The 23862-nt window shown below is 48.4% G+C and overlaps 1 protein-coding gene across 1 annotated transcript in view; it reads right to left on the bottom strand.

The window, feature by feature from the left end:
• The window catches only part of AQR (aquarius intron-binding spliceosomal factor), a 451150-nt gene that overhangs the window by 338955 nt on the left and 88333 nt on the right, over positions 1–23862 (bottom strand). Inside the window, exons 9-12 of the mRNA XM_086937130.1 lie at positions 20639–20715; positions 8701–8765; positions 8478–8594; positions 7440–7553 (exon numbers count right to left, since the gene is read on the bottom strand). Of these exons, the coding sequence (XP_086793256.1) occupies positions 7440–7553; positions 8478–8594; positions 8701–8765; positions 20639–20715 (373 nt within the window). The remainder of the gene's footprint in view (positions 1–7439; positions 7554–8477; positions 8595–8700; positions 8766–20638; positions 20716–23862) is intronic.

Below are 23862 nucleotides of genomic sequence, written 5' to 3'. Positions count from 1 at the left end.
TAACCAAGGCTCTCCCCACTGCTGAAAGAGACCTTGCGCCACGTCCGAATTCAGACGCCATTCGTGAACCATCATGCACCAGCGGCTGAGTTCGTCCGCCCTGGCGTTCAGAGAACCTGCCAGGTGTTCAACCACCAGGGTCACACCCCGATGTTCCAGCCACTGCCAAAGGCGCAGAGCCTCCTGGCAGAGGGTCCACAACCCCACCCGCCCTGTTTGTTGCAGTACCACATGGCGGTGGTGTTGTCGTGAACACCTGCACTACACTCCCTCGGACAGAGGGGAGGAATGCCTTCAGTGCTAGACGAATCGCCCGCAGCTCCAAAAGGTTGATATGGAGCCGGGACTCCCCCGGAGACCAGAGGCCTCTGATCTCCGCCCCGCTCATGTGGCCTCCCCAGCCCTGGAGGGATGCGTCCGTCACAACTACGTGCTCCGGTTGGGGAAGGGAGAGGGATCTGTCGCTGACCCAATCGCGGTTTGTGAGCCACCACTGCAGCTGTCTCGCAGTGCCCTCCGAGATCAGGACATGGTCGGACAGGTTGCCCTGATGCTGGGCCCACTGAAACTTCAAGTCCCACTGCAGAGCCCGCATCCGCCAACGGGCGTGATGCACCAGAAGGATGCAGGAAGCCATCAGCCCCAGAAGCCGCAGCGTCAACCTGACCGAAAATGGGATAAAGGCTGAAATATTGGAATCAGAGCCTGTATATCCCGAACCCGCTCTTCGGGTGGGTAAACCCGAAACTGCACCGAGTCGAGAACCGCTCCGATGAAAAGGAGCTTCTGAGAGGGGCACAGGTGTGACTTGGGCACATTGATGGAAAACCCCAGCTGGTGCAAGAGGTCTGCCATCGTCTGGAGGTGGCTGACGACTGCCTGGGGCGAGCCCGCCTTCAATAACCAGTCGTCGAGGTAGGGGAAGACTAAAACCCCTAACCTGAGCTTGGACCACCGCCATTACCTTCGTGAACACCCGTGGGGACTGGTAAGGCCGAAAGGGAGAACGGTAAACTGAAAATGCTCGTGGCCGACCGTGAACCGCAGGTAACGCCGGTAGGCCGGCAGGACGGGGATGTGGAAATAAGCGTCCTGCAAGTCAAACGCTACCATCCAGTCTCGTGGGTCCAGGGCAGCTAAGACCTGAGCCAGAGTCAGCATCTTGAACTTCTCCTTCCGGAGGAAGCCGTTGACGTCCTGTAGGTCCAAGATAGGGCATAGGTCCCCTCAATCAATCAATCAATCATGACAATTGTATATGCGCTACTCACCCGGAAGGGTCTCAAGGCGCTTGGGTAAGGGGTCCGCTACTGCTCGAACAGCCAGGTCTTCAGTTGCTTCCTGAAGGAGAGATGGTCCTGGGTCAGCCGGAGGTTGATGAGGAGGGAGTTCCATGTCTTGGCCGCCAGGTAGGAGAAGGATCTGCCTCCGGCGGTGGCTCTTCGGATGCGTGGTACGGCGGCGAGGGCGAGGCTGGCAGACCGTAGCTGGCGGGTGGGTGTGTGGAAGGTCAGGCGGTCGTTGAGGTACTTGGGGCCCAGGTCGTGGAGAGACTTGTGTGCGTGGGTGAGGAGCCTGAACGTGATCCTCTTGTTGACGGGGAGCCAGTGCAGGTCCCTCAGGTGGCCGGAGATGTGGTTGCGTCGGGGGATGTCCAGGATGAGTCGGGCGGAGGCGTTCTGGATGCGTTGGAGTCTTTTCTGTAGCTTGGCTGTGGTTCCGGCGTAGAGGGTGTTCCCGTAGTCCAGTCGGCTGGTGACGAGGGCCTGGGTGACCATCTTCCTGGTTTCGATCGGGATCCGTCGGAAGATCTTGCGGAGCATGCGGAGGGTGTGAAAGCATGATGAGGAGACGGCGTTGACTTGTCTGGTCATCGAGAGGGAGTAGTCCAGGATGAATCCCAGGTTGCGTGCGTGGTCTGTAGGGTTTGGGGCGGTGCCCAGGGCTGGGGGCCACCAGGAGTCGTCCCAGGCGGAGGGTGATGGTCCCAGGATGAGGACTTCCGTCTTGTCTGAGTTCAGTTTCAGGCGGCTGTTCTTCATCCACTCGGCGACGTCTTTCATCCCTTCGTGGAGGCTGGTTCTGGAGGTGTCGGGGTCTCTGGTGAGGGAGAGGATCAGCTGGGTGTCGTCGGCGTAGGAGATGATGTTGAGGTTGTGTTGGCGTGCAATGGTGGCGAGAGGTCTCATGAAGACGTTGAAGAGGGTGGGGCTGAGTGATGATCCTTACGGGACGCTGCAGATGACTTCAGTGGCCTCGGATCGGAACAGGGGGATCTCTGTGTTCTTCCGGCGAGGAACGAGATGATCCACTTCAGTGCCTTCTCTTGGATGCCGGTGTTGCTGAGGCGTTGGATTAGAGTGCGGTGGCAGACAGTGTCGAACGCTGCGGAGAGGTCCAGGAGGATGAGTGCCGCTGTTTCCCCGTTGTCGAGCAGGGCTCGGATGTCGTTGGTGGCTGTGATGAGGGCGGTCTCGGTGCTGTGGTTGGCTCTGAAACCGGACTGCGTGGGGTCGAGGGATTCATTTGTCTCGAGGAAGGCGGCAAGTTGTCTGTTGGCGATCTTCTCTATGACTTTGGCAGGAAAAGGGAGGAGCGAGATGGGGCAGAAGTTTTTGAGGTCGGTGGGGTTCGCTGTTGGTTTCTTCAGTAGGGCGCTGAGCTCGGCGTGCTTCCAGCTCTCCGGGAAGGTGGCGGTGTCGAAGGAGGTGTTGATGACGTCTCGGAGTTGGGGTGCGATGGTGGAGTCGGCCTTGTTGAAGACGCGGTGGGGGCAGGGGATCCGGAGTGGATGGTGTTCATCGTGCGGGCTGTGTCTTCGGTGGTCACCGTGGTCCAGGTACGGAGGGTGGCGGTGGGGTGCGTTGGTTCGACGGTTGGGTGCGTGGATGGTGTGCTGAAGCTGTTGTGGATGTCGGTGATCTTGCGGTGGAAGAACGAGGCGAGAGAGTCGCAGAGCTCTTGTGAAGGGGTGATGTCGATGTTGCCGGTGCTGGGGTTGGAGAACTCCTTGACGATGCCCTTCTTGGGTACCAGAAAGTAGTGGGAGTAGCAACCTCGTCCTACTTCTGGCCCAGGAACGCGCTCGATGGCCCCCTTGGCAAGAGGGCCGAAACTTCCTCCTGCAGAAGCCGCAAATGATCCCCCGATACGCGGTGGTGTTGCGGTGGCAAGGCTTGAGGGGTCGTCCCGAAGGGGAGGGAGTAGCCCCTTGGACGATCTGCAGCACCCACCTGTCCGAAGTGACAGTGCGCCAGTGAGAGTGGTGATGGCGAACCCTGCCCCCCACTGGCGTCACGTGGGCCGAAAAGCACGGACTAGGAGGGTTTAGAGGCGGATGCTGCGGGGGAGGGTGTGGACTGGCCTCGCCGTTGTCCCCGACCGCCTCCACGGCGATTTCCACAGCCGCCACCGCGCTGGATGTTAGTCTGCGGCGTGTGGCTGGCAGCACATGTGGGGGCGCCCCTTCCTTGGCCACGAAAGGAGCGAAAGGCACCCATTTGCTGGCCCGGGGCTCAGAGGCCCAAGGACTAGGCCGTAGCCCTGGAGTCCTTAAAGTGCTCAAGCGCATGGTCTGCCTTGCCGCCAAAAAGGAGACGGCCATCAAACGGCATGTCCATCAGTGTGTTTTGGACATCGGCCGAAAAGTTGGCGGACTTCAACCAGGCGTGGCGTCTAATCGCCACCGTCGTTGCCATCGCTCTACCTAGTGAGTCGGTGGTATCCAGCCCACACCAGATAGAATATTTGGCAGCATCCCGGCCCTCCAAAAGGGCTTGGCCGAGTTTGGCCCGTACCTCCAACGAACACTCTGGCAGCACTTCCGCAACCGTATCCCACAGAGAGTGGGTGTAGCGGCCCAAGAGGCATGTGGTATTGGAAGACCGCAGTCCCAGACTAAGGGAGGAGAAGATCTTTTAACCGTACTGCTCGTACCTCTTGGATTCCCTGTCCGGCGGAGCCGACGGGAATGCGGTCTAGGAATTGGATGCCTGGATGACCAGGCTCTCGGGGGTGGAGTGGGTGGACAGGAAACATGGGTCGCCCGGGGCCGGGCGGTGGCGTCTGGCCACGTTCCTATCTACGGGCGAACCCGTAGCGGGCCTGGACCAAGTGCCCAAAAGAACGTCGGACAAGGCCTCATTAAACAGCAGCAGAGGCTCGGCGGAGCATGACTGCGGTTTAAGGACCTCAGTGAGGAGGTTAGTCCTCACAGCGCGACGGGGAGCTCAAGGCCCAAGGCCTTGGCTGCCCTCATCAACACCACACTGTAGGTTGCCCCTTCCTCCGAAGCCACGGTAGGAGGTGTGACAAAACCAGTGTCTGGTGAGGTGTCCAGACCCCTGGCATCCCCTAGTCCACCTGTCAAGTCCTCTTGAGACTGACACTTTCGGGTCAGAGGGTCCTCAGACCCCTCCCAATACTCCTCGTCACCCATCCCCTGATAGTCAGGGTCGTCAAAGGAGGAGGCCGGTTTATAGAAGCTAAACACCCCAAGCGGCGTCGAAAGCGGAGCCCAGCGGCGCCGTTCCGATGCCGGAAGCGGAGCGAGGGAGGCATCGGGGACGGCGCCGCCCAGGGACGGCGCCGGAGGTGACACCTGACGGACCGACACCGGGGGGGGGGGGGGTCGTAAGGTCCACCGGCGACGACCCGGATCCCGAAGCAGATCCAGTGGGGTCCTGCGGCGCCGGGCCCGAAGGCCCCGGCGGCGTCGGGACCGTGGGGCCCTGCGGCGCAGGGCCCGAAGCACTCGACGGAATCGGGGCCGAAGCCCCAGACCCGCTTGGGGCCCCAGACGGATCCGCTGGGCCCGAAGGCGCCGCGGAGCCCATCGGAAGAGAGAGGGACCTCATGGCCAGGAGGAAGCGCTCAATCTCCTCCGGCGTCGCGTCTCGCCCAGGGACCGGAGGGTGTGGAGCTGGACGCGGCGCCCGCGACTCCGACTGAGCCGCGTGGGCGGTGCCACCCGAACCCCCGGCCGCGTCGTGCGAGCGTCGGGGGGGAGTCAGAAGAGCGATGACGCCTCTTCGACTTCTTGTGTTTCTTACCTGACGACGACTTCGACCCGGAGGAGTGGTGCCGAATCTCGGAGCTGTGGTGGCTCCGACCCCGCGACCTGTCCCTCAACCTCCCGTGGGACCGGGACCTTTCGCGGCGCGGGGCTGACTGCCGGAGTTCAAGTCGCCTGCGGGACCGCTCCCGCCTGGCTTTCAAAGACAGGGCCCGGCAGTCGGGGCAGGTCTTGTCGTCGTGGTCGACACCGAGACAGAGTAGACACCGACGGTGAGGATCCGTGACCGACATCGTGCGTTCGCAATCCCCACAGTGCTTAAATCCAGGCATCCCTATGCCACCGATCAGAGTCGTTCGACTTCGAAAAGATGATCAAAATGATCCAAAAAGTTAGTCAAAAAGTGACTAGAAGTACTGCCTTTTCCAGATCTGCGCTTGCTGGCGCGGAAAAAAGAAGAACTGATGTCAGCACGCGGAGGCTGCGTCTAAGTACTCCGACGATGTCATCACTGCGCCCACAACGCGGACGACGGACGCGGAGCCGAAGACGACGCCTACTGACGCGCAAGGGTACTGCTACGCAAAAATTTCCGGATCCAGTCTGAAGCCTTGGGATATTCTAAGGTAAGGAATCTATCACTAACGTGTCTCTTTCAGATGCTCAAACAATGTTCGGTGACCAGGGGAGGGGTGGCATCTCCCGCATCTATCGTACACTGATCAACATTACCCCCACTTCCTTGGACCGACTCCGGGCTCAATGGGAGGGTTGGGTAGGCACTTTGGACGAGGCGGATTGGCGTGACGCCCTTATGGCTTCTAGTATGGTCACTGCCTCAGCCAGATTGCGCTTAGTGCAACTATATTATCTCCATGCTGCATATCTCACCCCGATGCGCCTTCACCGGGCCGGATTCAGCCCAACCTCTGCTTGCGCGAGGTGCGGTCATGATCCTGCAGACTTTTTCCATATGGAATGGGTATGCCCCAGCTTGGAGCGGTTCTGGGGCGAGATTGAGGAGGAACTCACTCAGGTTTTGGGGTGGGAGGTTCCCGATGACCAAAGGCACACAATCCTGGGTATCACTGACGGGCTAGATGGGTCTCGGAACGAAAAGCTGTTTTACACTTCGGCAATGGTGGTTGCCAAAAGAGACATGGCAGCCTCCTGGAGGCTCCCCGGACCTCCGATCGTTGGACGATGGAGGGCCGGGTGGGCTGGTGTGCCACACAGGAGAAAGTTATGTATGAGGCTTGTGGATGTTCTAAGAAGTATCGTAGGGTTTGGGGGAAATGGGTGGGGGATGTGGCTTAGTCATACAGGGAATGTCCAATTTTATATTTATATGCTTTTATTACTATCTGTAAATCTTGTGGTGCGGACTTCTTCTTCTAAGTCCTGGAATTTTATGGTGTCGGACTCTAAGGATGGTGTACTTTCTTTATTTTGTCACTTCAATAAAAATAAAAATTTGTTTATCAAAAAAAAGACCCTAGAAACACATTTTGGTGTGTGCTACATAAAGGGTCCATAAAATGATTTATTTGGCGCAACCCGAAAAATCATTTACTCAAGTTTTTTGTTCTGAGCTAACATACTACTAGTTATGTCCAAACGTTCCAGGTAATAAACATGGAGTAGTGTATTAAAGGAGTTTGTCCAGGATCATATGTCTAGTGGGAAATGAGCCCAGGTTCCACAGACTGCTATCCAGTTACCTTGCCTTGTCTCTAGTCTTACACGAAACTACAATATTATCTGCATTCCAAGATCAGAACGAGTACAATCCAGAAAATTACATTTGTTGCAAAATTGGATCTATGTTTTTCCATAATATAGAGTACAAGAGAAATAAAGCAGAATATTGTAACTAAGCAAACTATTTTGAACAAAGCTGAACACCTCAACAGATGTGAAACAATAGATCAACAAGACAATATGGTCTGTGAATGGGACAGTCAAATACACATTTCACTGTTTTGTGGATATATGAAACTGCATTTTCATTTGAAGGAGTAAAGCACATAAGATTTTATTTATGCTCATACAACGTTTTGGTAGTGCACTTCATTTAACAGGATGTTCATTTTTCCCTTTACAATACTCAGCGGGTGAGGGGAGGAAGGAGGAGATACCCTGGCTCAGCTGTGGACCATCATTCAAACAGGACCTAGTGTCGGGCCACTTCTAGAAATTACTTCCTAGGCAGGTTTGAGACTGACTTTGTGAGACTACTTATAGGTAGGCGTCCAACAAGAACCCTTGTCCTCCATTTTCTGTGCACGTTTTAGTAAATAGGATTAGGTAGAACCTGTAAGCAGTGCAAAAGTAGAGGTTTCTGGCATGTGTGGTTCCATTTACTTGTTATGTAGTTTCTCAAAGTCATCTATTGACTAGATACTCCCACATTGGGCGACCTTACCTGTAAGGACGTAATTCTGTCATAGTGTATGGTGGTCATCTCGTTCTCGGTCAGTGCGTTCCCAGTCTGGTCATTGATCTCAAAGCCTGCATAGAACTTTAGCATATCCAAAAGCTAAAAATGAAAGACAACCAATTACATTAATTTTTCAGGGCATTCCCAGGTCCATCAAGATGCCTGCTGGAATAAGGCAGAAATAATATTGCATTTGCACAGCACTCCACCTGTGTCGTCATTTTGAATTCTCATTCATGCAAAGAAATGCAGAAGGGAGTTGGCTACACTCTAATCAACATATGGAACCGCCGATAAAATCAGGTCAGCAATTGGGTATTGTGTTAAAAAAGTCTTTCTGCTTTAGGTTTAAAGTGAGTGTCAGGGTATAGGTGCATGTATGAAGTATTGCGCTTTTCAATCATTAAGTGTGCTGCTGAGACGATCTGCTGCATTTGACAATGCAGCCCACTACAGTAGACTATCTAACTTGATGTAGACCACTCTACCATGCTATATGCTTGGAAGTGGGGTTGGCTGGTCTATTACCAGAAAATCCTCAGTAAGAAAACCTCAAGGGTGCCATTTGGGGGTTTTAATGTATATTCAATGTGTAGTTCACCAAGGCTCATTCCTTTCTCTGGCAGTATTTCTAGTGTGAATGTAACCACTGCATGCAATGATGTGTAATAGAAGAATTACTTCCCAATCTGATGAATTAAGACTGACAAATGAATTATATCTCAGAGTGCCTGAGCGGATATTATTGCATAACCTGTGTCCTAAGGTATATTCCAACACATTAGGATGATGAAGGGCTTCTGTCATATTATTTGGAGAGCTACATCTAACTTTTTCTGCCAATATGGTGCCTGTAGTCTTCTAAAATGTACCTCACAAGTCATGCTTACAGTTGCTGTTGCTCTCTTAACAGCCACTTTCATATAATGCTTTCAGTGCACAAAAACTCATATGGTATTGATTGTGCTTGACCAATCACATTAAGTTGAACTCATTAAACAGTTTGATGCCCAGAGTACTAACCTGGCAGAAGAGATGCCCTTCCTTCTCCCTCTTGGCAAGGCTTGCCAAATACCCATGAACCACCAGGTGGGAATCGTCCAAGACAGTGTTAAACCATCGCCGTGTGGGAAGTAGTGCCTACAGTCGTCAAAAAGAGGAGGTAGTCAAAGGCAGAACAATCATCAGTGGCAACAGAAAATGTTACATTATTAAATATCAGAAACTTTTTCTGGGTGAGCAATACCTCCAAATCGATCACTAGTTCTATGAAGCGCTCACAGTAATGTACGCTGTCCATCGACACTTGGCCTAAAAGATAAAAGGAGGGAGGATTACTTTTCATTCACATTTAGATAAGAAGATAGTCCAGTCAACTGAACTTCCTACACCGGCATCATTTACTCTACTTTGCCTCAGCAGAACTGGTCTTGTTCTTTCACATATGCATTATTCCTGTGAGACAATGGAAGGTATTTTTCTTTTGTTTTCTTCTTTCCTAAGATGATCTTTTTCAAAATTGCAGAACAGACATGTGATGACTTTTGATACATGCAAATTATTAGTACACATTAAACCATGCAATTCTTGTGAAGCACTTGCTTCAATCTTGTGGGAGATGGAATAGCAATGGCTTTAAGTTTGGCTGGACAAATAATCATAATGTAGCCTGCTTGCAAAAATATCATCACTGTTCTGAAGGGTGCTTTTCTAAAATAGGTTCAAACTTATAGCACTTCTTTAAAGTAAAGGATCAAAAGTAGAAGAAAAAAGTAGAGAGAAGGGTAAGAAGAAAAATACTGTATACGCAAAGCTGCTACTTATTATCCAGAAACCCTGTGGCAGACAGTTTAACTTTTCTTTCTCGACAAACGCTCTTGCTAGCTTTCCTATCTAGACTTCTGATTGCATCTCTCGTGCCTTCAGAAGGTTGTGGAGAAGTGCCTTGCTTTAAGTCATTTTGGGCAAGGGGGTTTTACACTTCCACGTTGCCCCTCCAAATCAGCGAAAGTGTCTTTCGCTGGTTGAAAAAATCTCTCCCGTCCTGGATACCCTAGATTTTGGCTTTTCATGCAGCATGTTGAGCAGGGGAGCCTCACCAGACGAAGTTCCCAAATATTCTGTAGCACATATTTACTACTTCCTCATGACGACAGTGAAAAGCTTTAGGAGGTCCAGGTAGTCAGTATGCAGCAGGGCAACACATCAAAGCCAAAGAAAACAGCAGGCCTATTTCTCTGCTCCCATACTCACTTCTTTGACACACTGGGAAACATGATGTACGCTCTCTGCACATGATGTTCTGGGGATTTGCTGTTTGGAGCGCATTGCAAGTATAGGTGCTTGACATTTTCAAAGAAGCTGGTAGGTTGTGATTTGTGAATCATTTTTGAGGGAAGATTTAATGTTTTGCAATGAGATTGGTCTTCAGCTTTGTTCTGAATTGCAGATGGGTGTGGGCAGTTCTGATGTTCATGGGGATGTTATTTCACATACTGGAAGCACACAAAGGGAAAGGGTTTTTTCTGTTTTTCTCAATTTAGCAATTGTTTGCAATCAGTCTCCTGGTACTTTGACTTAAGGTGTGCCAATGTTTACCTGATAGAGAGAATATCTCTGCCAGTTAAGGATGGTCGCTAGTTCTGATAGACTAGTTTGCGATGCAGGTATGCATGCTTGGGGAGCCAGTGTAGCTCCATCGTGGTTGGAGTGATTTGCCTATATTTCTTTAGGCCTTTGAGGAAAACTGCTGTGACATGTAGTATGTCTTTTATAGGAGCCGGAATGGAGTCTGAGAGACCGCAGAACAAAGCACTGACTGCCTCCATCTAGGAGGGAAACAACTACATTTTGGACTCGTGTGCTGAAGTCTGTACCCAAGAGGTTGGGTTTTCCTTTATTCAGGAAGGAGAATTATTAACATGTTGTCTTGGTTTTCATAGCAAAGTGTTCTTTAAAGAGAGATCAGAGTCAAGGGAAAAACTAAGTGACTGCACTTGGTGTCTACTAGAGAATGAATCCCTCAAAGTTCACTTAGGAGACCTAGGCTTGAATTTGTGACTGCTACTATTTGCAAACAGGAGGAATTCTGTATTGGTCAGGATGAGTTTCAGGTAGATGTAGCATATCCCGTTCTGAATGAGGCGGGGAAGGTTTTGAATTTCCTAATGATGTGAGAGCTGGAGTATTTTAAAGAGGAGTTATGAGTTAACATATTGCTGGGTCTGGAAGCTGCCTTTAAGTTGGGTTGCAATCGGTTCCTTGTGGAGGCTGACGATGAAGGTGAACAGGTAGGCTTGGACTGACCTATGGGGGATCATTCAGTGCCTGATGGGCTGGTCTGACAAGCAGTGTGTTGGTTGGATTTTTGAGCAGTTGTGGGCCAGATGTATGGTCAGTTGAGTCGGTTTTGATTGTTGATTTCTGTAATAGTACCACTTTTTTCGCTATTTGCTTCACTAATGGAGGGCCACTTTTATTAAATTAAAATAGTTTTTTTTGTCCATGTCCGACACTGGGAACAGGATAGAGCCCTTCAGAATGTTACTCCTGAGCCTCTCTCACATCTTATCCCTAGTTCTAGAGCCACTCCTCTGCTTGAATAGGCTCACCTATATCGATTCATGAATTTCAACTCCTACTGAAGGGTTGATTGAATCTCCCAATATCTACTCTTGTGTACCAGTTATTTAAGGTGCAGACTTTGCATCATGAGAGCTTTTGCAATCATTTTCTATCCCTTTTGCAGAAAAGGCCTTTGTATAACCATTATATGGTTATATCTCTTGCCATCCACAAAACAATCCGTTGGTTCCACCTGCTCAGTTTCATGTCTGAAATATCCTATGCAATATCTACAGCATCTGAAAAAAAATATTTCTGCTCCACATCCATAATGTACTCGGTTAGAGCAAGACACATACATATAATGGATCTTTGCAGTCACCTTTCAGGCCACATGACATTGATGAACTCAAATTCAAAGAAAACCAAAATATAAGATCATGGTACTAAACTGGAACTGCCTCTAGATTGTGTAAGAGTAACATGGTGCAAATGCAGGTTTCTTTTCAATAGAAAATAGGAGCAAACACATACAGATGGGAATCAAATATATCGGGAGTGCAATAGGTCAGAAATGGAATTTGTCTGAACAGGACTTTTATCCAAAATGCAGGAGGGCACTAGATAGAGGAGGATAAAACATTGAACATATAAACAAATATGTTAAGAAATAGGTTTTCATCTATTTTGACTAATCTGAAGTTTCATCTAGTGCCAGATAAAGTATCTTATACTTATACATTTAAACACAGGTAGTGTTGTATTCCATATAGGTACCATAATACAGGCCCAGGTACGAATATGCTACTTACCAGTATGCATCTGTTCTTGGCATGTAGGGCTGCTGACATTCATATCTGTGCATAGATCGCCGCCTAGTGTTGGGTCCGGATGATTGCACATTGTTGTCCTGGAAGAGTCTTCGAAGTATCACAAGATAGGTGGCTCCTCCTCTGGACTACAGTGTGCATGGGCATCCTCTCCATCCTCAGATTGTTTTTTGCCATTGGCAGAGATGGAGTGTAATACAGTGAGTGATGTCCATGCTACATAGTAATTCAGAATGCTACAGGGGCCGGGGAGGAGGGTGGGCGATATGAATGTCAGCAGCCCTACATGCCAAGAACAGATGCATACTGGTAAGTAGCATATTCGGTTCAAGGCATGTGGGCTGCTGAATTCATATCTGTGCATAGATTACATAGCAGTCCCTCCTGTTAGCGGCGGCTGCCCGTGCCAGCTAATTTACACGAAGAACTTACCTTCATTTCCTGACAAATTTAGCTTAAAATAGTTTAATTTAACCAAAATTCGATCCCCCTTTTAACAAAATGATTCACATAATCATAAAAAAAGGGGAAATATTATTTATTCATTATTTATTCATTATTTATTTATCTGTTTACCTAAAAAAAAGGGAGAAGAATAAGAGAGAATTATTTGGTTTATACTATATCTATTGCCTCTCCACAATGTCTGATTCTGACTCAGACCAAGACAATGTCTCTCTCCCTAATATTGATAATGAAGCTTTTAAATCCCTTATCCATAGAGAAATGTGATCATGCATGTTCTCTACACTTTCCCAAGTTATGGCATCCAAAAGATCCCTTTCTCCAGAAGAGGACGATGAATTCCAAGAGGGATTCCGCAATGACCTCTCTGATTCAAGGGGTAAAAAAACAAAAAAAATTAAAAATATTGACCCTACCCCTAAGAGCACTATTGCAGGTCCTAGTACCTCGGGTGTCCTTAGCGGCACAACTTATCAAGGTGTCCATCGCGGCACAACATATAAAAGTGTCCACCGCGGCACAAATCTTAAAGGTGTCCTCAGCGGCACAACCTATCCTAGTGCTCAAAATGATGATTCCATCAGCCACGATGATTTCAATAACCTTATTCACGATGATTTTAACGATACTATCTCGGATTTTCCTGATGAATACATCCTCGATCTAGATGAGGATGATCAGGATTTCGAATCCATTGATGATAACCTACCCTCCTCCTCAAAAGATAGTATCTTAGACCCTCTTGGCCAAGAAATGTTTTCTCCCCTCAATATTAAACATCCTAGGAGCTACGATTGGACTCCTTTAGATCACATTAGCCAATTCATCACCAAGTGAATCAGGAATCCTCTTGAGAGAAATACTCGCAACCTCTTACGAATGGAATGCTCAAGACCCTCTATTGAAGGCAAAGTCTGCCAAACCCCCAATCTCGACCCAAGTTAATAAAATATCTCTTCAAACTCGGCAGAGATCCTAGGAAGGGCATGGAGAGATCCCTCAAAATCTGCCAAGACCGAGTTCTAGACATCTTAGGCCCCCTCTCTAAAATTATCGATGCAGCTGAAGACAGTCACATTAATGGCTCCACCTTGGATACTAACCTCATACGTGGTTGGAGTCAAAGGGCACTAGTCCTTTTAGGAAACGCAAATGCTGGCCTTAATTACGAAAGAAGGAGAGTCGTCCTTACTAAAATCAGCCCCAAGTTGAGCGACTTGGCTGACAAAGAACCCTCCCTCAACCCTAAAGGGCTACTTTTTGGGGAAGACCTCATCAAAACGCTAGGTAGATATGTATCAACCTTTACTGCCCTAGATAGAGCTCACCAAAATATGAAGAAAGTCTTCAACCCGAACACTAATAACCTTTTTGGCAGGGCCGGAAGAAGGGGCCAATCTTTCGGCCGTTTTAATCGAAGGCCCTATAGTAGATCCAGAGGCTTTGACACCAGAGGCAGTTACCAATCCTCCTACCAATCTCAATTTTACCCTCCAAGAGGAAGAGGCTTTCGATCAAGAGGTTCCAGACCAAGAGGAGGACCTACCGACAACAACCCACAAAGTAAGTGCTTTGACTTCTTTTTCCCCTCCCACGAAAGTTGGAGGCAGACTAAAATTCTTTCTAGAGAACTGGAAACTTATCACTCAAGATCCATGGGTTCTGAACACCGTTACCGGTTTTACAATAGACTTCATAGATACACCGATTCAGGTTTCTTTTCCAAAAGTAATGTCTCTCTCTCCCGATCAAGAGAAGATCATAGAAGAGGAGATCTCTTCAATGCTCAAGAAAGGCGCAATCACAGAAGTCCCTATGGAATTTCTGAGGTTCATAAGTACACTCTTTCTCGTAGAAAAGAAGGACAAAGGTTGGAGACCCGTTATAAATCTCAGAGAACTCAACAAGTACCTTGTTTACAGACATTTCAAGATGGAAGGTATCCATCTTCTAAGAGATCTTTTGTTGGAAGGAGACTGGTTGGTCAAACTAGATCTCAAAGACGCCTATTTCACCATCCCGATGGCCAAGGAAGATCAACCCTTCCTACAATTTATTTGGAAGAACCGTCTTTATCAATTCCAAGCTCTCCCCTTCGGTCTCTCATCAGCCCCTTGGTGTTTCACCAAAATAATGAGGGCAGTCGCCTCATCTCTAAGAGAAAAGGGTATTCGTATGATTATTTACCTAGACGATATCCTTATTATGTCTCAAGATTATACTCAAATTCTTCAAGATCTCAAAACTGTTATGGATCTTTTAGAAAACCTAGGATTTATTGTAAACAAAGAAAAGTCAATACTGTCCCCCTCAAAGTCCATGGAATTCCTAGGTTTCACTGTAGACACCACCAATTGCCTTCTCCTTCTTCCTCCGAAGAAGATTTCCAAAATCAAAAAGGAGATAAGACATGTCCTCAAACATCAAAATCTTTCCTTAAGAGAACTAGCCAGACTCCTAGGTCTTCTCTCATCCTCCATTCAAGCTATCTTTCCGGGCCCTCTAAACTATCGAGCCCTTCAAAGGATAAAGGGAAAAGCTTTAAGATCAGGTCTCTGGTACGGAGACCGTGTTTCCCTGAACCAAGAATCCATTTCAGAACTAACCTGGTGGTTGGAGAATTTGGATGCTTGGAACGGCAGAGCAATTTTTGGTTCAACACCAGATTTTATTTTGGAATCAGATGCGAGCCTTCATGGCTGGGGTGCCTGTCTCCAAGATCAAAATACTGGTGGAATTTGGTCTCGAGAGGAGTCTTCTCACCATATAAACTATCTAGAACTGACTGCGGGTCTTTATCAATCAGTGACACTTATAAAGCGCGCTACATACCCGTAGGGTCTCAAGGCGCTGGGGGGGGGGGAGGGTGCCGCTACTGCTCGAACAGCCAGGTCTTCAGCTTCTTCCTGAAGGAGAGGTGGTCTTGGGTCAGGCGCAGGTCGGTCGGGAGGGAGTTCCAGGTCTTCGCGGCCAGGTAGGAGAAGGACCTTCCTCCTGTAGTCGCTCTTCGGATGCGGGGGACGGCGGCGAGGGCGTGGTTGGCTGATCGGAGGTGGCGTTTGGGAGCGTAGAAGTTGACTCGGCTGTTGAGGTAGCTCGGGCCTTGGTCGTGTAGGGCTTTGTGTGCGTGGGTGAGGAGGCGGAAGGTGATTCTTTTGTTGACGGGGAGCCAGTGAAGGTCTCTCAGATGTCCGTAGATGTGGCTGGTTCGTGGGATGTCGAGGATGAGTCTGGCTGAGGCGTTCTGGATCCGCTGGAGTCTCTTCTGGAGCTTGGCGGTGGTGCTGGCGTAGAGGGCGTTGCCGTAGTCCAGCCGGCTGGTGACGAGGGCCTGGGTGACGGTCTTTCTGGTCTCGGTGGGGATCCACCAGAAGATCTTCCGTAGCATGCGTAGGATGTTGAAGCACGCCGAGGAGACGTTGTTGACTTGCCTGGTCATGGAGAGGGAGGAGTCCAGGATGACGCCCAGGTTTCGTGCATGGTCTGTCGGTTTGGGTGCGGTGCCCAGGGCGGGAGGCCACCAGGAGTCGTCCCAGGCGGAGGGTGAGGAGCCCAGGATGAGGACCTCCGTCTTGTCCGAGTTCAGTTTCAGGCGGCTGGTCGTCATCCACTCGGCTACCTCTTTCATCCCTTCGTGCAGGTTGGCTCTGGCGGCGGCGGGGTCGTTTGTCAGGGAGAGGATCAGCTGGGTGTCGTCGGCGTAGGAGATTATGCTGAGGTTGTGTTTGCGTACGATGGCCGCGAGGGGGCTCATGTAGACGTTGAAGAGGGTGGGGCTCAGAGATGATCCTTGGGGGACGCCGCAGATGACTTCGGAGGCCTCTGACTTGTACGGTGGTAGGCGGACTCTCTGTGTTCTTCCGTCGAGGAAGGAGGTGATCCATTCCAGCGCCTTGTCCTGGATGCTGATGTTGCTGAGGCGCCGTACTAGGGTGCGGTGGCAGACCGTGTCGAATGCCGCGCAGAGGTCTAGGAGGATGAGGGCCGCTGTTTCTCCATTGTCCATCAGGGCTCGGATGTCATCGGTGGCGGCGATGAGGGCGGTCTCGGTGCTGTGGTTGGCTCGGAAGCCGGACTGTGAGGGGTCGAGGGATCCGTTCGTCTCGAGGAAGGCGGCCATCTGCTTGTTGACGGTCTTCTCGATGACTTTGGCTGGAAACGGGAGGAGCGAGATGGGGCGGTAATTCTTGAGTTCGGTGGGGTCCGCTGTGGGTTTCTTGACTAGAGCGCTGAGTTTGGCGTGCTTCCAGCTCTCGGGGAAGGTGGCGGTGTCGAAGGATGTGTTGATGATGTCTCGCAGGTGGGGTGCGATTACAGCGTCGGCCTTGTTGAAGACGTGGTGGGGGCAGGGGTCGGTCGGTGATCCGGAGTGGATGGAGTTCATCGTGCGGATGGTGTCTTCGGTGCTGATCGGGGTCCAGGCGTGGAGGGTGGTGGTGGGGGGGGGGGTGGTTGTTCGGTCATGGTGTGCGTTGGTTGGTTGTTGAAGCTGTTGTGTATGTCTGCGATCTTGTTGTGGAAGTATGAAGCGAGGGAGTTGCAGAGGTCTTGCGATGGGATGATGTCGTTTCCTGCGCTGGGGTTGGAAAGCTCTTTCACGATGTTGAAGAGTTCCTTGCAGTTGTGTGCGTTGTTGTCCAACCGGTCCTTGAAAGCTGTTTTCTTGGCGGCGCGGATCAGCTGGTGGTGTTTCCGGGTGGCAAGTTTGAAGGAGGTCCTGTTGTCCGGTGTCGGTTCCCTTCTCCAGACTTTCTCGAGGGCTCGGCAGTTCTTCTTGGAGCTCTTGAGTTCGTCGGTGAACCATGGGGCCTTCTTGCTGCCGGGTCTGCTAGGCGGGGTCCTCAGTGGGGCGAGTTCGTCCGCGCAGTTGCTGATCCACTTCGTGAGGTTGTCGGCGGCCTGGCTGGGGTTCGCTGAGCTGGCAGGAGGGTGCTGGCTCAGGGAGGTGGCGAGCTGGTCTGCTGTGATCTTGTTCCAGCTTCTGCGGGCGGTCTGTTTCTGGTGGTGGTGGGTCGTCGTTCTCTTGAAGGTGAAGTGGACGCAGCTGTGGTCCGTCCATTGAAGCTCAGTGGCGTGGCTGAAGTTGATGTCTGTGCTGGAAGAGAAGACTGCGTCGAGTGTGTGTCCGGCGAGGTGGGTGGGGGTGGACACCAGTTGCTTGAGTCCCAGGTTGGCGAGGTTGTCGAGCAGGGTGCTGGTGTTGCGGTCGTTGTTGTTCTCCAGATGGAAGTTGAGGTCTCCCAGGAGGATGTAGTCAGCGGAGGGAAGGGCATGCGGGCTGACGAAGTCGGCGATGTCCTCGCTGAATTGCGTGCTCTAATGAGCTTCAAACACTCTCTTCAAGGCAGATCAGTAATTCCAAAAATGGACAATATTTCTGCTGTTGCTTACATAAATCGCCTAGGTGGAACGAAGTCAGAGGACTTGTCAAATTTAGCAAAAAAACTTTGGATATTTTGTCTAGAACACAAAATATCTTTAAGAGCAGAATACCTTCCAGGAGATTCCAACCTTTCTGCAGATTGGAATTCCAGATTCCTTTTGGATCATTCAGATTGGAAACTCAACACCTTAATATTCATATCCCTCAACTATTTCTGGGGTCCCTTCCAAATAGATCTCTTTGCGAGCAGACTGACTTTTCAACTAGATGCTTATTACAGCTGGATGCCCGATCCAGGTGCTCTAGCAGTCAACGCCTTTCTTCAATCATGGGCGGGACTCAACGCTTATGCCTTCCCTCCCTTTGCCATGATCCAGAGGGTCCTCCAGAAAGTGAGACTTCAACATGCCTCCATTGTCCTGATAACTCCCTTTTGGCCTTCCCAAGCCTGGTTCCCAACTACTCTGGAGATGTCTTACGACCTTCCTTTCCTAATTCCTTCTCTCAACAACCTTCTCACCGACATAGACGGTCTAATTCACCCTCTTGTTCAAACAGGGAAGTTGAACCTTCTTGCCTGGAGAGTGTCAGGAGATCCAATGATCTCTCTAGACTTTCGTCAACAGCTTCAACTCTCCTCGGAGAATCTTGGGCCCCGGGAACACACTACCGGTATAACAACATTTGGAAAGTCTGGTTACGTTGTTGCTTGGAAAGGGACTTGGATCTCGTGGAAGCACCTATCGTTGATATAATCAATTTCCTTGGAGAACAATTTGATAGAGGTCCAAGTAACAGATCTATCAATTTCTATAGATCAGCTATTTCTGCTGGTCATTCCTTAATCAACAATAGAACGGTAGGTAAAAATCCTATTATTTGTAGAATCCTTAAAAGTATAAGACTCAGAAGACCTCCAAAACCTAGATATCAATCTCTCTGGGATGTTAAATTAATGCTTGACCTTTTCTGTAGTTGGCCCGATAACTCACTTTTGAACAGAAAGAACCTTTCTATTAAGCTAGCTACTCTTCTTTGTCTAATCTCATGTCGTAGAGTTTCTGACGTTAAAGCTCTAGATATTTCCTATAGATCCTATGATATGTTTGGAGTTAAATTTGAACTCCACAGAAGAACTAAAACTATGTCTGATTTCATTTTCTATCCTCTCCTACCTCATCGACGACGTTTTTGTCTTCGTCTTGCACCTCTTCATCTTCGGCGTCATACTCAGAGTCATGGCCTGAAGCCGGATCGGAGCAGTGTTCCAGATCCTCCAGATCAACGACCTCTTCGTCTTCGGTCCCAAAGATGTTCACGGGAACAAGCGCTGACTTCTTTGACTCCAATCGGGCCGCGCGTCGAATCTTGAGAGTTTTCTTCGACCTGAACCAGGCACAGGCCATACAGTTGGCTTCGTTGTGGTCTGGAGGCAGGCAATTGTTGCACACCGGGTGGACATCGATGTGCGGGTATTTTGCAGTGCAAAGGGGACACCTCTTGAATGGACTTCTTTCCATTTGAGATCGAAGATCGGGTCGAGTGTGGAAAGAAAAACCCGTTGAGTCCTCGATGTGCTCTAGAAACAAAGGCACTGATACCGAACGAAACGATACAGACGCTGTCGGAAGTCTTTTGGCTTTGTAGAAAGTTTTTCTAACTTGAGCTAAGATAGTAACATCCGAACCCAATGGCGGAAAAAACCAATCTGAGGATGGAGAGGATGCCCATGCGCACTGTAGTCCAGGGGAGGAGACAACCTATCTCGTGATACTTCGAAGACTCTTCCAGGACAACAATGTGCAATCATCCGGACCCAACACTAGGTGGCGATCTATTCACAGATATGAATTCAGCAACCCACATGCCTCGAACACTTCATTACCCTTCACCTATATTCTTTCCTACATTACACTTGTCACGGTTTACAGGGGCTGACTTTTTACCTAGATACACCGCATTCAGAACACGGGTTTTCCGTAGGTCGAGATCTCATACATGAGAATTCTTGGAAACACAGCAGGACGATCATTTCCTGTATAATATCTATGTATAAAGTTCATGCCCGATGTCATCCTTAAGCCGACACAGTAATACAGGGAGTTAGGACTTCTGGGGAGACTTATGGGCATATATAAACTCACTGGAAAGACCTCAAGATAGGATCTCCCAAACAAAACAATGATACCCCGAGATTAAGTCCTTAACATTTCTGCACATTTATTTTTAATCACAAGGGTTGTTTGAAGTTTCGGGCCTCGCAAATATTTTATAAACTTCGCCAGTTTCACTAATCACAATCCTGGTGACGTTTTAAAATGAAATGGGGACAGAAAACAGGTCTTGTGTTGTATGGGATTTTTCCGGCTTCAGTGCAAAGCAGCATGTGCACAGCCTGACAACTTAACATTATTTTTCAGCAGTGCATCTAACATTTTATTTCCCTCCTGCCAGAAGTTCCACAGTGGAATTCAGAGCAGCAGACACAAACATACGATGCAGCTGGGCCACCCCGGAGCGACAATGAAGAAACATTATTGCCTGCAGCCTGTTGTCATATTCATGTTGGGGCACGACATCTAGCAGCAGAGAATAGGACTGGTGAAACTGAAACTACACCTTGGGCGAGCATGGTGGAACTATGCACTTATTTAGAAGTGTAAATTTACTTGACTTCACAAGCATATGGATTCACTTTAGCCACCAAAGAGCCCAGCCTTCATGGCACATTGGAGTTGAATGCAATCCACTGGAATGGAAGGGATTACTTACAAGGGAGAGGCCTGGAAATGGGGGCTAGGATTTATGCCAGCTATTAAGGCTAATGGAAGGCTCTGGCATTTTTGAGGTCTCCTCGCAGAAGAATAGAAACACCATTTGCTATGGGAATTAGCATGTGAAATTGAGAATGACAAATGGCATTTACACAATGAAAGGTTTACCTGAATGATAGATTGATTTCAACACAGATAGGAATTTCTGGATTAAACTGGAAAGAAATCTTCTCTCTTGGTAAGCCCTGCAACAAAGAGAAATTCCGCATTGATCACAAATTACGTGGAAAGGTTAGGAGACCTTTTATGCAGCTGCTTCGGACATCCTGAACCATGGTACTAGAACAAGATTCTTGTGAAGAAATGCTTCCTAAAGGAAACAACAGAGGTTTAGTACCCTGCCTAAGCACATTTTTAACATATGGTCAATGCAAGTAAAGGGCGCGAGGCACACGTTTTCCAGACAAGGAGGTTGAACAACAAAGTGTAAAGCTATAAAGCTACTGCAGATAATACTCTGCAGCAACAAAGTGGGTAGTGGAATGTCCCGCAAGGTGGTAAATATTAATGGGTTATAAAGATGATGCCAACATATAACCGTTATACCAACCAAGTAAGAATCCTATAACAAGGTGTGAGAAAGTGGCTCTATATATACAGGACTAGAATGGAGTACAGTGTGTATGGAGTCCACCAATCCCAGAGGTATAACAGAGGTAAAAGTCAGAACTGACCTTACTCTCCAAAGTGGTAGCTTGGTCGAGCAGTAAGGCAGTACCAGAGGACAGTGTAAAGCATTAGTTGTACACACTCAGTCAGCAAAAGGTTTCACACACTCAAGGACTGAACTCCAAGCCAATTGTTTTTATATCTACAGATATAATGGTTTTATTTTTAGAACCAACAGTTATAAAAATATACTTTTCTCATTATGAGTACTCTCATGTAATTACTTTGCAAAGGAGCAATAAAGTTTGTGCACACAATTAATACAGTATTGACAGTACGCAACACAATCCTAAAACACACTATAGCATTGAGCTCAATGAGTTTTCCACATGTAAGTACAGTTGATTACTAAACAGATTACTTTAGTAGTCCCAGGACCAGATCCTAGATTCAGTCCTGGGGTCTAAGCTGAAACCAGATTAGCAAAAAAGTTTTAGTTACTGTAGTGAATTTTCATGAATATAAAGCGGTTTTAAAATTTCACGCTTAGAAACTTTTCAATGTAAATCTGACAATGTTATTCAATGGGAGAAAATTCAGGTTGCAGGTAAAGTACGGTCGTGTTACTTTTGTAATCCAGCACTGGTCTCCTGGGGCCGGCACTGGGGTCTCAACTTTAAACAGGTAGGTAATTGCGTTTCAGTATTTCGTATGATTTTTAAAGAATATTTCAAGTTTTCAAAAGTAGACAGAAGAAATTTCATAGAAAAGCAGACAATGGGTTCCTATGGAGAAAATATAGATTATTAGTAAACCCGGTACGGATTACTTTTACGGTTCAGTACTGGGCTGAAAGGTACAGTACTGACTTCTCCCCTGATCACAGGTGAGTATTTCGGAATTCGGAAGATTTCATATGAATATTTTCAGTTTTCAAAACTTCACACTTAGAAGAAATTTCATTGAAAAACAATCATGTAATTACTTTGCAAAGGAGCAATAAAGTTTGTGCACACAATTAATACAGTATTGACAGTACGCAACACAATCCTAAAACACACTATAGCATTGAGCTCAATGAGTTTTCCACATGTAAGTACAGTTGATTACTATACAGATCACTTTAGTAGTCCCAGGACCAGATCCTAGATTCAGTCCTGGGGTCTAAGCTGAAACCAGATTAGCAAAAACGTTTTAGTTACTGTAGTGAATTTTCATGAATATAAAGCGGTTTTAAAATTTCACGCTTAGAAACTTTTCAATGTAAATCTGACAATGTTATTCAATGGGAGAAAATTCAGGTTGCAGGTAAAGTACGATCGTGTTACTTTTGTAATCCAGCACTAGTCTCCTGGGGTCTCAACTTAAAACAGGTAGGTAATTGCGTTTCAGTATTTCGTATGATTTTTAAAGAATATTTCAAGTTTTCAAAAGTAGACAGAAGAAATTTCATAGAAAAGCAGACAATGGGTTCCTATGGAGAAAATACAGATTATTAGTAAACCCGGTACGGATTACTTTTACGGTTCAGTACTGGGCTGAAAGGTACAGTACTGACTTCTCCCCTGATCACAGGTGAGTATTTCGGAATTCGGAAGATTTCATATGAATATTTTGAGTTTTCAAAACTTCACACTTAGAAGAAATTTCATTGAAAAACAATAAATGGTTTCCTATGGCAGAAATTTAGATTACTAGCAGACAAGGTTGTGATTACTTTTGTGGTTCAGTACTGGGCTACAAGGTACAGTACTGGCTTCTCTCCTGATTACAGGCGAGTACTTCGGATTTCGATATTCAGCTGATTTTAGGTGAATATTTTAACATTTCAAAACTTCATACTTAGAAGAAATTGCACAGAAAAGTAGACAATGGTTTCCTAGGGGAGAAATTTAGCTAGCACACACGGTTGGGTTTACTTTTGCGGTCCAGTTCTGGTCTACAAGGTACATTACTGGCTTCTCTCCTGATCACAGGTGAGTAATTCGAAATTCGTTATTCTGCTGATTTTAGATGAATATTTTAAAGTTTCAAAACTTCACACTTAGAAGATTTTTCGAGTCAAACCAGTCAATGTTATCCTATAGCAGGGAAGTGAGTCATCGGTTTCCAGGTGAGTACTATACTGGTGAAGTTAAGGTTCTGGGCATAGACTCAAAGGTCCCCCAGGGTCAGGTAGGTACAGTTAGTACACCCTCAGCGGCACAGGGGCGGCCGGGTGCAGAGGTAGTTAGGCCCAATGTTATCCAATGAGAGGCAGGGGGCCTTTGGTTGGTGGCTGCTGGCTATCAGGCCACGCGGCTGTGGGAGCTGGGCTCCTGGTCACTTGCTCAGGGCAAATGGGGAAGTAGAATAGGGTAAAGGTTGCACTGCCAGGGGCACTCGGGCAGCTAGGTGCAGGGTGCTTTTGAGCCATTGGGCGCTCAATGTTTTCTGAGGATCTTGAAAAGGGAACAAAGGCTGTGGGGCGCCGGGTGCAGGGGCGTCTTTGGAGGTTGGGAAATCTTACCCCCTGCTGGTCGTGGTCGGAGGGGTCCTTTGTCCTGAGGCTGCAGGCGTCGTCGGGGTACTTGGGCACTGGATTCCGAGTCAGAATCGCCGGGGGTACGTCCTCAGGGTCTTGGTTCACTCCAGCCCAGGCCAGGCTCGGTGGGTGCAGAGTTTGCAGGGTTCGCGGTTCCGGGCTGATGCCAGGGCTTGTTACTTGCTTTGAGCAGTACCAC

Source organism: Lissotriton vulgaris, chromosome 9 (assembly GCF_964263255.1).
Source record: "Lissotriton vulgaris chromosome 9, aLisVul1.2, whole genome shotgun sequence".
Taxonomy (NCBI): Eukaryota; Metazoa; Chordata; class Amphibia; order Caudata; family Salamandridae; genus Lissotriton; species Lissotriton vulgaris.
The sequence above is the reverse complement of the archived record's forward strand: the minus strand, read 5'-3'. Positions and strand labels throughout refer to the sequence as shown.